Below are 14,071 nucleotides of genomic sequence, written 5' to 3'. Positions count from 1 at the left end.
TAATCCCGGGATAAGTTATCCCAAACTTTCCAACCAAACACTAAATTAAGAGCCACTAAATATTTATTCCTGGATTATTTGTGTTTATCCTTCATACCAAACGACCCCTTAGTATGCTCATGTGATGCCATCAGGGTTAGCTTGGGGTCACTTGTGATTCTAGGTCCCGTGTACGCGTCTCGGGGGTAGCTCGGGGCGTGACAGATTTAGTATTGAACTATGATATTATTACTAATTTATATGTTTTCCATGGTTAACCCTAGTCTATTTGATGAGATTGATATTATGTGAGTTTATGCCATGAAAGGTGAAATTGAGGACTTAGAATTGATCTTCTAAAATTGATGATGTCTATAGTAATTGTTCATGAATGAAAGCTTGTAGCCATAAAATTGAACTAGATTTTAGTATATATGATGGATCATGACTAGTAAAGTTAAAGTTGAACTTTTATGATGAATTATGACTAGAATCACCTAATAATGAAGAAAGTGTTAGAATGCCTTAAAAACCTAGGCATGAAAGATGATGGTAAGAGGTAAAGCTTTGAAAGGAAGGCTTGAAGTTATGAATATTGATGGTTAGAGCTTTGAGAGTAAAGCTAAGATGATGAATTAAGAATGATCAAATGTATAAAGTGATAGAATCACTAGAAACATGGGTTGGTTGTCAAGGACATCCCTCCAAGAATCATGAATTAACTAAGAACTTAATAAGCTATCTTGTGGGATGTATGCCTAGCACCGAGTGGATATTGAATTGAGATGGAAGATTTTACCTAGTTGAGTCCGGCTTCCAAGATGGGAACTCTCACAAGTAGAGTCCGGGTTTCCCTCAAAGTATATCTCATAAGATGGAGTCCCTCACAAGTTGACTCTAAGTTTCCTAGTAGAATCTCCATATCCCATAACTACGTGTCTCATAGGAAAGTTAGCTAGTGGGTCCAACTAAGCTAACAAACCAGTTCTACCCTAGGCAAGTAGACCAACCCTTCTTGGTGTGGGTAACATGGGAGGGGATCATGTGAAAGCTCATGTGGTCCCATGTCGGTTAAGGCTACTCTCCCAATTATTACAAGATTATTATGGAACTAAGACATATTTCAAGGAAGTATCTCAAAGTGTTCCAAGTTAATAATGAACTTCGACATGCTTAAGTAAGTATTTCATAGTGTTCAAAAGTAAAGAAGAGGGACTAAGACGTGCTTAAAGAAGTATATCCTAGGGTTCCAAGGTCTCAAAGAGAGGGACTAGTTTCCAAATCAAGAAGTATAAGTATGAGGACCTAAAAGTAGTACTTAGCATGGGTAGGATTATGGGGTCTTATTCATATATTTCACAAGTATAACTTAAGGTTACCTAAGAAAGAGATGTATGTTTAGATAGAATTGTGCTATAGTTACCTTCCTTGTTATGTTTGACTAAAGGTGAGAGATTCCCTTGGTTATGAGAAGTAAATTAAGGATGAGATCAAAGATTGGAAGTGTGTATGATGGCCTAAGGTGGTACTTAGTGTGAGTGGGATTATGGGGTCTTACCCATACATTGCACAAGTATGACATGAAGCTACTTATGGAAGTCTAAGACTTGACTATGTATATGGACTATGTTTATGAAGACCAAAAGGGATACTTAGCTTGGATAGGATTATGGGGTCTTATCCATGCCCTGCACAAGTATGCTTTGAGGTTACTGGAAATGGTTCTCTTATGATATGAAGGGCTAAGGGTGGAATGATGCTCATATGATGCTTAAGTTGGAGACTTTGCTTATGATTATGATACTGTCTCTTATGCTCATAGTTGATGTTTCATGAAATATTTCTTATGCTTATGGATTATGTCTTATGTTGACTAACCCTTATGATGTTATGCTCTTATGATGTTATGCTAGCTATCATATTTAGTACTTTTGTACTAACGCATACTTTGCCTACATTCTCATCAGATGTAGGGTTAGGAGATTTGAGTTCCATTCTTGAGGATAGGTTTCTAAGGAGCAAGGAGTTGAAGATTTGGTGAGTCCTCCTAGCTTCGAGGATAAAGCCACTATTTCCTTTATGTATTTATTTCATGTTTTGAGACTATTTTATGGGCTTTGTCCCAAGAGTTATTCAAGTATTGTAGTAGATGGTTTGAGACAAAAGTGCAGTAAGACTTCCGCTTGCTTTTATTAAAAACTTTGATTGTATGGATAAAGTTTTTAAAATTTCCGTACTTTTCTATTATCTTATGCGATGATATGCTAAGGGCTTGTATGAGACCCCTTTGGGGTCAAGTACGCCATGTTACATCTAGGGTGTACCCTTGGGTCATGACAATTTTAAACCCTTCTCTAATTAAGAATTAACAAGATCAATGCATTTGAATTTTCTATTATGACAATCAAGTGAGACAATTAGATCTATTTATATATTCTAATCACGAATTCACTCTGTGATGCCTAGGTTTAAAAACTCACTCTGATCAACCCTATGTGCAATGTATGGTTTCCACTATTGTGATCAACTATAGATTGGTAAATAGTATTTCATTGTTAGCTAATCAAGATATAGTAAAGTGGAAACATGATTGGAGATTGGCTTAGTCATTTTCCTGATAGAAACATGTCACTTTTCTCACTTTAACATTTCTTTTATGGAGTCTACGGTCATTGGCTTTGGACTGTCTAGTTTCCCACTCTCCTAATTTCAGGATTGTTCGTGCTTAACCTTGCCATGACTCTTCAGAAACTTCCTGACATTCTTTGTCATACTTCTGAGTTTGTTGAATTTGGTACTAGAGCCTACTTTGTTGATCCTATTGAAGTTGATGTAAAGGTGAGTAATGCTTTTTCAAACTGCTACTAGCTCAAAGGCGTGAGGAGGTTTTCGGAGGCCGACAGGCCGGCCAGCCTATTTTCCACTTATATATCTGATCCATCCACCATAGTCTTACGCCTTTAAGTTTAAGCCATCCTACCATTCCAATCCCTGATCTTGAAAATTTCACGCCTCGAGGCTACCTCCTGGACGTAAAAATAGGACCTAGAATCAGGTGTGACCCCAAGTTAACCCTGAGCTGGCATATTATAAGCATAATAAAAGATTACTAAATAAATATACAATGCAGAAGCTTAAATAGTGATAACTAAAAGTGGGGAATCCCCAATACTGATCTGAATATATAAAAGACTATGAGTTTAATAACAACTGGAGGATCAAAATCAAAACTAAAACTGAATCTAGTACTATGACTGAAAAAGTATCTAACTGACTAAAGTTGTTGGGACATCCCCACAACTAACTCTAGCAAAACTGAAAACTAAATAAAAAGATTAAAGTGTAAAGCATATCTTTTATCCTCGAAGTATGAGAACTCACCACTGAAGCTGCTGAACTGGAGATCGGGAACCGATCTATGTGTGATCGGGATGCTGAGTACCTGAACCTACATCATGAAATGATGTAGTGTAGAGTATGTGTCAGTACTTGGAAGGTACTGAGCATGCATGATAGAATAATAGTTGAACAAAACATATAACTGAACAAAGCATAACTGAGCAATGACATAATCTGAACCTGATGGAAATACTGATACATACTGAATATGAACTAAACTGAATGCAATGACCAAGTACATGGCATGTTGAAATTGAATACTGAAAATATATCTGAAAACCTAGTTAATGCACTAGAGTCTGACTGTGGGAGATACTATTAACCGAAATAAAAGCACGTGAGCTAAACGTGGAGTACAATGTATGCACCCTATCGAAAGAACCCAATATACCTTGCGAGGGGTATAAAAGCATCACTGGCGTGATCACCAAAACTGATGCCCATAGAGGGGACTCAACCAATGGGGGCACGTAGTGCTGGGACTATGATGGTACGTTGAAACCCTAGTCTACTCGGTGCTAAGCCTACTCCCAACTGAATATGTATATGATACATTATGACTGAAATACTGAATAGCTCAAAATACTGACATGTAGATACTCTTACTTGAAAACTCTTTCTCAAAAACAATTCAAAAATCATCACATTGAGAAATATGGGAATTTTATGGGTTCATGGGGAAACATCATAAAAATGATAAGAATTCATCAATTCATGCTTAATATTACTCAATTCAATCATTTAAATTAAGTTTGAATGGAACCCATGACATTTGAATCAAACCTTAACCATTGGGAATTTTTTATCTTTTAAAATTGCAGATTTTGAGAGAACTCCATGGATGAAAATTACCATACCTTACTATCAAAGCCCAACGAAATTGATGTACAAAAACTTTCTCTTGAAACCCTAGCTTGAATCTCCTTCTTCTTCTTCTTCAAGTTTCTAGAGAGAGAATATTTTGAGAGGAAGAACTTTGGGGATTTATTTTGGGTTTTGGAAATTATGACTTGAATGGGTTAGTTTTTAGAGTAAAAATCACTTATATAGGGTTCCTAGAATTAGGCAAAACGACATAGCTTTATTTTAATTAAAACCGAAATGACCCAATTAACCTCAACTTGCCAGCCTACTGTCCACCTTCACGAGAGGCACCACGACCCGTAATCCTCACCACGAGTTGTGGTCCTCCTCGTGGTCTTGGACCAGTGTCTAGGCCACCTTTCCTTGGCCCCTAGAAATCTAAGGCACCACCACGAGCCTTCCCACGAGCCGTGGTCTTCACTACGAGCCATGAAGTGACCCGTGTGGAGGAGGTTGTTTGGGCGGGCCTTGGCATAGCCACTGCCTAGCCCACCACGAGCCGTGGTCCTCACAACGAGTCGTAGTGGTGGTCGTGGGAAGTGGGGCAAAGTCTGTGGGAGAGTGAACTGCCCTTGTCCTCTCCCTTGGATCTTGCCCTCTTCCGTGGCTCTAACCCTCACACTTAGCCCTAGTTTATTCTACTAGTTTCCAGGGTGTTACAAGAACTTGAGGGGTTCTTGAATCACCAAGATATACAAGTTCTTCTCCTTTATTGACTTGAGTGTAAGACACAAAATTAATTTTATTAGCACAAATATGTGTAGTAGCAGCAGAATCTATCACCCACTCACTCACATAGGTCACAATATTTACTTGGAAAATGACCACAACAAAAATATCCTTTGTTTTTTCCAAATTAATTTTTGCGTTATCAAGATTGTCAATTTTTCCAGTTCTTTTCAGAATGGTTTATAAAAAGTTTTGGACTTGTAATCAAGTTTCTTTTAATCAAAAAGAGTAGAGACAATAGTAGAATTACATACCTTATCAGTATAGTTCCAAAGGTTGAGTAATTTGGCGAAAACAATTATAGTTGAAACTATAATAAATAGAACCACCATTACCAAAATATTTACCGAACAACCAAGACTCTTAGTCAACACAATCAGTGTATGTCCATCCAACCACGTCACTAATCTTGTACGTTGCACTCTTTCCGTGATTCATGACAACAATATGAAATATCCTTAAGATTGTTGTAAATCTTGTTATACAATCACGGAAACACTAGAATATTCTCGGAAGCTTGAGGCGTGAAACTCACCGTCCTTAAAGATATTTCACCTATAAGGTGTATCCCCCAATATTCGATAAGCTCTTCTAGTAGAGTATTTTTCGTAGCGGAACTGGTAGTTGGGGGATTCATGAAAGTGATAGTGTGGTAGGTGGTAGTGTGGTAGGTGAGTATTTTATTTTAAAGATTTTATTGTAGTATTCTTTTGTTAAGTGTCTTAATCTTGATATCCCTTTAATGTTATTTTTTGGTAGTGTGAAATTCATGGTAAAATGTAATAATATTTATTGTAATATTCTTCCGATAGTTGTTTTAATCTGAATATTTCTTTAATATTATTTATGATGTATTCTAGATATAACATATCTTCGGTTCTTTGGTACATATATAAATTTTCCTCCATTAATTGTTCTAAGAGTTTTATAACTTCCATAGATTTTATCCAATATTGTAAATATTCGTAGTTCATTTTAATCTGAATTTATTTCTAAATCATACCATTCTATTCTTTTGAAATCTAAATCATGTAGGTCTATTTCATACCATTCTTGATTTAATATATCTTCTGATTCGTAATCATTAAATATGTTTTCTCATATTATTCTTCTTAATTCAATTATTTCTATACCGTTAAGTATATATAAGATTAAAGTTTCATAGTTTTTTTATCATTTCATTATGCACGTATGTAGTCATGTTCTTTATTATGCAGGTTTTTATTTCAAATTATTCATTCCTATCATATTCATAATTGATTAAATTCATATTAGATCATTATGAACTAGATTATCTTTATCATGTTTTCCTGTCACTACTAGTATCGTACTTTAGCGGATACTTCCTTCTTATCAGCGCCTCAACTTTGTTTACTCCCCTAAACGGCTTTCCTCGCCTACTGGTTTCAACATTAGGATGGCATAGTATAGAAGTTTTCTCCCTGTTTCTAGTGTGCTAATAAACTGGAAATCATGATTCAAATAATTCTAATACATAATAACTAACATAAATTTATTCAATCATGTACATGATATTCAGGAATCTATGAAATTAGTTCCGCATATTTTTTGAACAATATACCTTTGCCTCTTGCGTAGTCATGCTATCTGAAATATCTGATTGGAATAAATAATATAAACAGAATTAACCTATAAAAATCCTAATATTTTGAGAAATAAGGATAATTATCAACGAATTGCATTAAAATTGTAAAACATGTACTTTTAACTATTTAACGAATGAAATACTTAAAAGTATTAACTTTAAAAATATCAGACCAAAATTTGGTGTCAACAGAACTTTTAAACTATTTTTTAGGGGGTCGGAGGTATGGGGTGGGGTGAATAAAATAAAAAAGGAAAAATATCTTTTAAAAATAAACGTTTAATTTTAAGTTGTTACTTTTTTGGGTTGGGGGAGAGGGGCTGGTTTTGAAGTAGGAGGGTTGGGGTAGAGACAAAATAAATTGATTTTTTTTTTTTTAAATTTTTTTTTTTTTTTTTGAATGAGAAAAGTCGAGGTTTGAGGTCGGGTAAGAAAAAAAATTGTAATTTGAAATTGAAGGACAATTTTGGGAAAAAAAATTAATTTTTTAAAAGGAAAACATTTTCTTTAGATTTGAAAAACATAAATTGATTTCAGGTACTCCTATTTTCATATGTACACATATTCAAAGAGAAGGTTATTAAATAAATAAATATTGAATTTGGGTACAACTGCTTATTTAATGAAGTGGGACGTGGGTCCATATACTATACAACTTGTATTACTTTCAGAACCATTCCTTATTTATTGGTGCACATGCTGTTGCTTATAAAATATAATATATATATTTCCTCCGTTTTTTTTTATATATTATCCTTATTATAAATTGTTGATCCATAATATTTGTCATTTTAAAAAATTAATGTATAAATTACAATATTCTTCCTATTTTACCTTGTGAGTTACATAGTTTTTTAATGCACGTAAAATCTAAAATGAAGACATATAAATAAGAACGGAGGGAGTAATATATATAATATAAGAATGAGCGAATGTTTTTCCCATAAATTTGTTATTGCTGGGAATTGGGATTACCCACAACCAAAAGAAAAGAGGGTTTTTGGTCTTTTTTGTAAGCACAACAGCACCAAGCAGAGGAAGTGAACTCATCTCTATTGAAATAGAATTCCCACAAAATCAATTTTGACAAAATTAAAGAAGCATCACTGTTGGATCTGATGGAAAGAGGACAAGAAAATGAAGCAAAGAGAGAGAAAGGGAAAGCAAACAACTCACTGGTATCTCATACAATACTTAAATTCATTAACAAATAATTATTATGCTTATTTGTATGATTATCTAATTGTTAACACTGAATAGTTGAAAAATCTCCTAAATTATCTATCACCATCCAAAAATGGCACTTGTCTAAACACACCAACACAAGTCAGCCTAAATCAATCATATCATGTATCATCATATTATACTAAAAGTGGGAAGAATCTAAGTCAAAAGTTCAAATATGAAATTACCCTTTAACTATTAATTTATTTTCTTGAGATTATTTAAAATATTATTTTACAACTTTCTATTGTTGTGTTGTTATTATTTTGAGAATTTACCGTGGTTTGTTGCTTTGTATACATTAATCTAGCATGTGGTATTTTAATATCCTCATTTGAATATTGAATTTGTGCAATAGTTAGTTATATTTACTTTATATGCACTTTTAGTCAATTTTATAGTTAAATGTATATTCTTTTTATTAGGAAGATCTATGTAGTCCTCACGAAACGATGATGGATTTTTTTCGTAAATACCAAAGATTTCAAGGGGGATAAAATATGTCATTTGCAATACAAATTTTATATGAAGTATTTTGGGATAAACGTGCAACACACGTTCCCAGATCTAGTATATCACTAAAAGTGGCAACAAAAAAAAGTTCAAAGTTAAATTACAAAAATGCCCTTTGCTAATTTTTTTTATATGAAAGTATGTCTTTTATTAACTTTTGAAATTAAATTAAAAGACTTCTAAACAAAACATGTGCAATAGAGTAAATACATTAATCTTTTGATTGTAGAAAGTTGTTTCATATTCTCACATTTTATTGGAAGTTTCAATTGCTTAGTTATTACATGCAATTAGTTCAATTAAAATGTTTAATTCCTTTTATCTTCCATGGAAGTAATATCCTTATCACATGACCTTTAGATATTCTTTATAGAATTTGTATAGAAAAATTTATACGAGTCAATCACATAATCAAATTGTCCATCAAATTCAAAGTAAAAATTGTCTGAACAATTCTATATGATCACAGCTTATGCAGCGTTTAAAAGTTTTTCATCTCATGCTTTCAAGTCCACAATAATGTCATCAAAACATTTTATCAATTACCAAATTACGATCAACACAACTCAAGGCAATTCTCAAAACACAACTATTAACACGTTGCTTTTTTCATTTAATCCCCTTTTCAATCATGATCAATTAATTAGAGTAATTGAACTCATCACCTCATTCCCATTACTCTCAACACAGACAATGAAGGAAAATACACGATTCTACAAGTTTTACAAGATTTAGAAGTTCACTTGCCTTAATTCAATCAAAAGTCAATCTGAGACTTGAGCTCTTCCTTTACGGACAATTTTCAATGCCACACAATCTAATCAAAAGAATTATATTCAATGTATAAATGTTTACTATCATTTGAACCATATATTGTATATAACAAATTTATTATAACGACGGATAACACACAAGTAAAATGGTGGCTAACAAGAAAAATACAGGATTCAGTAACTACAAAAGAAATGAGAAGATTGGTATTAAATATATTAAATTTTACATTTACTATTGAAGTAATAAAAATCGACAAGAATGTTATTGCAGATTACTTACCAAGACAAAGCTACCCAAAATGAGAAAGAAAATACAATTGAAGAGATACTCAAAGCCATTACTACACTTTGTATCAAAGTGGACAGTATGGACAATGAGATACAAAAGCTAAACACTAATGAAGATAATCTGAAGTCTAAAGCTAGTACAAGTCAGCAGCATGACTATAAAAATGCGGAGCTAAGTCGATCGGAAGACTTTAAAAATCCAGAGCTAAGAGGTGACGTTGGGTTTACGGTTTAGGATTAAGGATATAGGGTTTAGATCTTAGTGTTTAGGGTTTAGGGTTTAGGGTTTAGGGTTTAAGATTTAGGGTTTAGGTTTTAGGGTTAAGGGTTTAGTATTCAAAGTTTATGGTTTAGGGTTTAGAGTTCAAAGTTTATGGTTTAGGGTTTAGGGTTTAAGGTTTATCGTTTAGGATCTAGGGTTTAGGTTAGTGTTTAGTGTTAAGGGTTTAGGGTTTGGGGTTCCAAGATTCGAAATTATGGTTTAGGGTTTATTCTTAAGGGTTTAGGTTTTAGGGTTTTGGGTTTGGGTTTAGTGTTTAGTGTTTAGGGTTTGGGGTTTAGGGTTTAGGGTTTTAGGTTTATGGCTTAGCATTCCAGGTTTAGGGTTTAGGGTTTAAGGTTTAAGGTTTAGGGTTAAGAGTTTCAAGATTATGGTGTATCGTTTAGGGTTTTGGGTTTCGGGTTTAGGAGTTAGGGTTTAGGGTTTATGATTTTTTTTAATTTTTTTTTTATTTGAACGACCCTTGGGGGGGTCAGGGGCTTAGCAACACCCCCAGGCCTTATCATAGATAAAAAGCAAAAGTAATACAAGGAGGGGGACATAAACCTTACCTCCGATCCTATGGTGGTTCATGAGTATACTTTCCTACTAAGGAAAGTGTACTCATCCCCATGATTCTAAGACGAAACCTAGAACTAAGCACCTATAGAGAGGACTCCTCTCTGTACAAAATTCTAAGAAACATAAACGAGGGAGACTCTCCCCTTACAATTAGACCTAGAACTAGCCAAAAAACTAGAAAAGAAGCCTAAAAGAACTGACGTGAGAACTTCAAGGTGGTTTTTTTATCCTCTTTAGCTTTTTCCTCCTGAAGTTGGTCATTCCCATCTTTTCCAGGAGGAAACTTCCTTTAGCTGCTGCAGGTAGCTGGTTCGGGGTGTAGAAGTGCTGAGTGATGTCTAATCTGTGACTTTCCTTGGACAGAAAATCTGCTGTTGTGTTGGCTTCTCTGTAGGTATGCTGGCATTTGAAGAACTCCAATTGAGTAGTGATCTCGTGAAGTTGAGTGAGGTACTGCTACAATTTCCAGGGAGGCTTGCTTTTGTGGTTAAGCCATTTGGTAAGTAGTTCTGAGTCCACTTCCAAGATAACCTTTGTGTAACCATGTTGAATGCACCAGTCCAATCCATGGGCTGCTGCTTGTGTTTCAGCTTGGTTGTTGGTACCAATACCAAGGGGAATTGTGAAAGCGTATATCATGTTTCCCTTGAAGTCCCTCAATATACCCCCTCCTCCTATCTTTCCGGGGTTATGCAATGCACTACCATCTGTATTAAGCTTCAAGAGGGGGCTAGGGGGGCTTTGCCAGCTGACCGTGATGATCCTGATATCCTGAGAGCATTTCTCGACTTCATTGATCATATCCTCCCAATTATTAGGCCAAGAGCAATAGGGATAAGTGATCATGAGAAGCTGGAAAGTATCTTTAAAGATCATGTACTTTACTCTTGCCACATTTGATTTCTTCTGGCCATATTTCACTGAGCATCTGTTCTTCCAAAGATTCCAGCAAATTGATATGGGAAGGGTCTGAATAATGAGTTTGTGGACCTCATTTTTTGCAGCCATTCCCCACCAGCTCATCAGGAGATTATTTAGTGGCCTGGGATTGTGAATAATTCCCAGCAGCCCTGAGAAATACATCCAGATGTGAGCTGCGAAATTCCCTGAGACAAAAATGTGTTCAATATCGTCCCAACCTGGTCTAATGCAGCAGAAACATGTTGCTGGCTGCACTCCAAAAGAGCTCAACTTGTCATTGGTGGGAAGTTTGAATTTGAGGGCCCTCCACAAAAGAAAAGAGGCTTTGAATGGAACTTGTTTATGCCAAATGGTAGAGAATAGTCTATTCTTGCTCTTCTTGCCCCTCACTAAGTTCCAGGCAGATGAACAGGTGAATGTCCCATTTTCATTTTGCTTCCAGTAAGCTTCATCAGTGACTCCTGCCTGATAGTGAATGGCAATGCTAAGCACTTTGGGGACTAGCGAAGGTGGGACGTGCATTCTCACCAAAGTTTCATTCCACTGTCCGTGTCTTAAGAAATAAGAAACTCGAGTATTGTTCAAGCTAGTTATGTCGTGACAGAAGTGAGCTAGAGGTCCTTCCCCTATCCAATTATCCCACTAGAAAAAAGTATTTCCAGAATTTATTCTCCAGCCTATTTCAGTTTCCACCATCTCCCTGTTCTTCACCATGTATTTCCATACCAAAGAGTCTCCTGTATCCCGTTTCTTAGCTACTGGATTGGACCTCTGGCAATACTTGGCTTTTAGAAATTGGCCCCATAAAGAGTGTTTGGTCCTGAAGTTCCACCACTGCTTAATTTGGAGGGACGTGCAAACGTCGTTAAGATGCCTCACACCAATGCCACCCTCCTCATAGGGAAGACTAAGCGATTCCCAAGATGCCCAATGGTATTTTTTCTTGTCCCTGTCCATTCCCCAAAAGAAGTCTGCTGTCACTCTTTTGATATAATGCAAGGGAGTTCTAGGGGGGGAAATGGTAGCCATAGTATGAATAGGTATTGAATGGAGTACATGTTTAATCAAAGTGGTTTTCCCACCAAAACTTAGGATACGAGAGTACCAGCCGCTGATCTTTTCGACAACCTTTGCCACCAAATCTGAATAATAAATAATCCTTTGTCTTCCTATGTAAAGGGGGCAGCCAAGGTAATTAATGGGACTGTCTCTTTGAGTGAAGCCAGTGGTTTCCTGGATCATGTCAATAATGTGAGGAGGAGTATCTTTAGGAACCATGAAATGACTTTTTCCTTTGTTGATGAGTTGGTCTGAAGTATCTTCATAAGTTGACAGTGTTTCCATAATAAGTTTCAGAGATTCTTCTCTTCCTGAAGTAAATATGATAACATCATCAGCGAAGCTTAAGTGATTAATCTGAGGCCCTCTGAAATCCATTTGGAACCCATGGAAATGTTGATTGTCATATAGGTTATTGAGCATTCGAGATAGCACCTCGGCCCCTAAAATAAATAGGGATGGGGAAAGAGGATTCCCCTGCTTGAGACCTCTCGTAGAATGGAAAAAACCATGCCTTGTCCCATTGACTATGATGGAGTACCAATTATTACTCATGATCCTCCACACCATGTCAATGAAAAATTCTCCAATTAAAACCAGGCTAGTAAAGGCCCATGACACTCTGTCGTATGCCTTTGCCATGTCTAACTTAATTACCACATTATCCCCTTCCTTAAGTTTTTTAATACCATGAATAATCTCCTGTGCCAGCATGACACTCTCTGAAATACTCCTACCTTTAACAAAGCCAGACTCATTGTTGGAGATAAGGCCAGGCAGCATAGGAGCAAGTCTGAGACATAAAATTTTGGAAATGATTTTGTTGGTAAAGTTGCTCAAACTTATGGGTCTGAATTCTAAAAAATTATTAGGATGATCTACTTTTGGGAGTAGAACCAAACTTGCATGGGAAATGAACTTAGGCATGAAGTAACCACAGAAGAAGGCATGAACTACACTTAGAATATCTTCTTTGATGATATCCCAGCAGCTCTAAAAAAACTTCCCACCAAAGCCATCCGGTCCAGGCGCTGAATTAGGATTCATAGAAAAAACCAGTTGCTGCAGTTCTTCACTGGTAGGCATTGCTTGGAGGGTCTTATTTTGCTCAGGAGTGACCATTCTTGGGATATGTTGTAATATATCCTCATTGATGGGCTGCTCAGTTCCTGTAAAAAGGTTTATGAAGTGATTACAGGCTGCATTGGCTATGTTCTCATCACCCTCCACCCATTCATCATTTCCTGTACAGACTCTGTGGATAAAAAGTTTCCTTCTTCGACCTCGCATAATGGCATGAAAGTACTTGGAGTTGGTGTCACCTTCTTTATACCATTGCAATTGAGTCTTCTGTTTTAGGATAGAATTTTCCAACTTCAAATATTTGATGTACCTGGCATTAATCCCGTGTAAGGTTGCTCTATTTTCAGCAGAATTGTTAACAATCAATGCTTCCTCAGCCACTCTAACTCTCTCCTCATGATCTCGAACAATGCTGAAAATGTCTCCAAATGTTGTTCTGGACCAGTTACTGAGAGTAGCAGTCAACCTCTTCATTTTGTGTTGTAATCTCCACATAGGATTGCCTTCCACTTCCCTATCCCAGCAAGCTTTAACCACATTATTAAACTCCTCATGTTCAGTCCAGCAGTGCAAGAACTTGAAATATTTGATAGGTTGCTTCACTTTATCTACAATCTCCATCAATAAGGGACAGTGATCAGACCCAACTGAAGGGAGATGGGTACTAGTAGTTTGAGGAATTCCTTGTAACCAGCTGTCATTGACCATAGCTCTATCGAGCCTCTTCCATACTCTAGCCTCTTCACTCCTTTGATTGCACCACGTATACCTCTGACCCGTGTACCCAAGGTC

At 36.0% G+C, this 14,071-nt stretch overlaps 1 protein-coding gene across 1 annotated transcript; it reads right to left on the bottom strand.

Moving 5' to 3' along the window:
• Positions 1 to 11,779: 11,779 nt before the first annotated feature.
• On the bottom strand, positions 11,780 to 12,979 carry LOC125868451 (uncharacterized). Its single transcript, XM_049549096.1, has one exon. It carries the CDS (start codon positions 12,977 to 12,979, stop codon positions 11,780 to 11,782), a length of 1,200 nt encoding a protein of 399 aa, XP_049405053.1.
• Between the last annotated feature and the right edge of the window lie 1,092 nt (positions 12,980 to 14,071).

This window comes from Solanum stenotomum, chromosome 6 (assembly GCF_019186545.1).
Source record: "Solanum stenotomum isolate F172 chromosome 6, ASM1918654v1, whole genome shotgun sequence".
NCBI classification, from domain to species: Eukaryota; Viridiplantae; Streptophyta; class Magnoliopsida; order Solanales; family Solanaceae; genus Solanum; species Solanum stenotomum.
The sequence above is the reverse complement of the archived record's forward strand: the minus strand, read 5'-3'. Positions and strand labels throughout refer to the sequence as shown.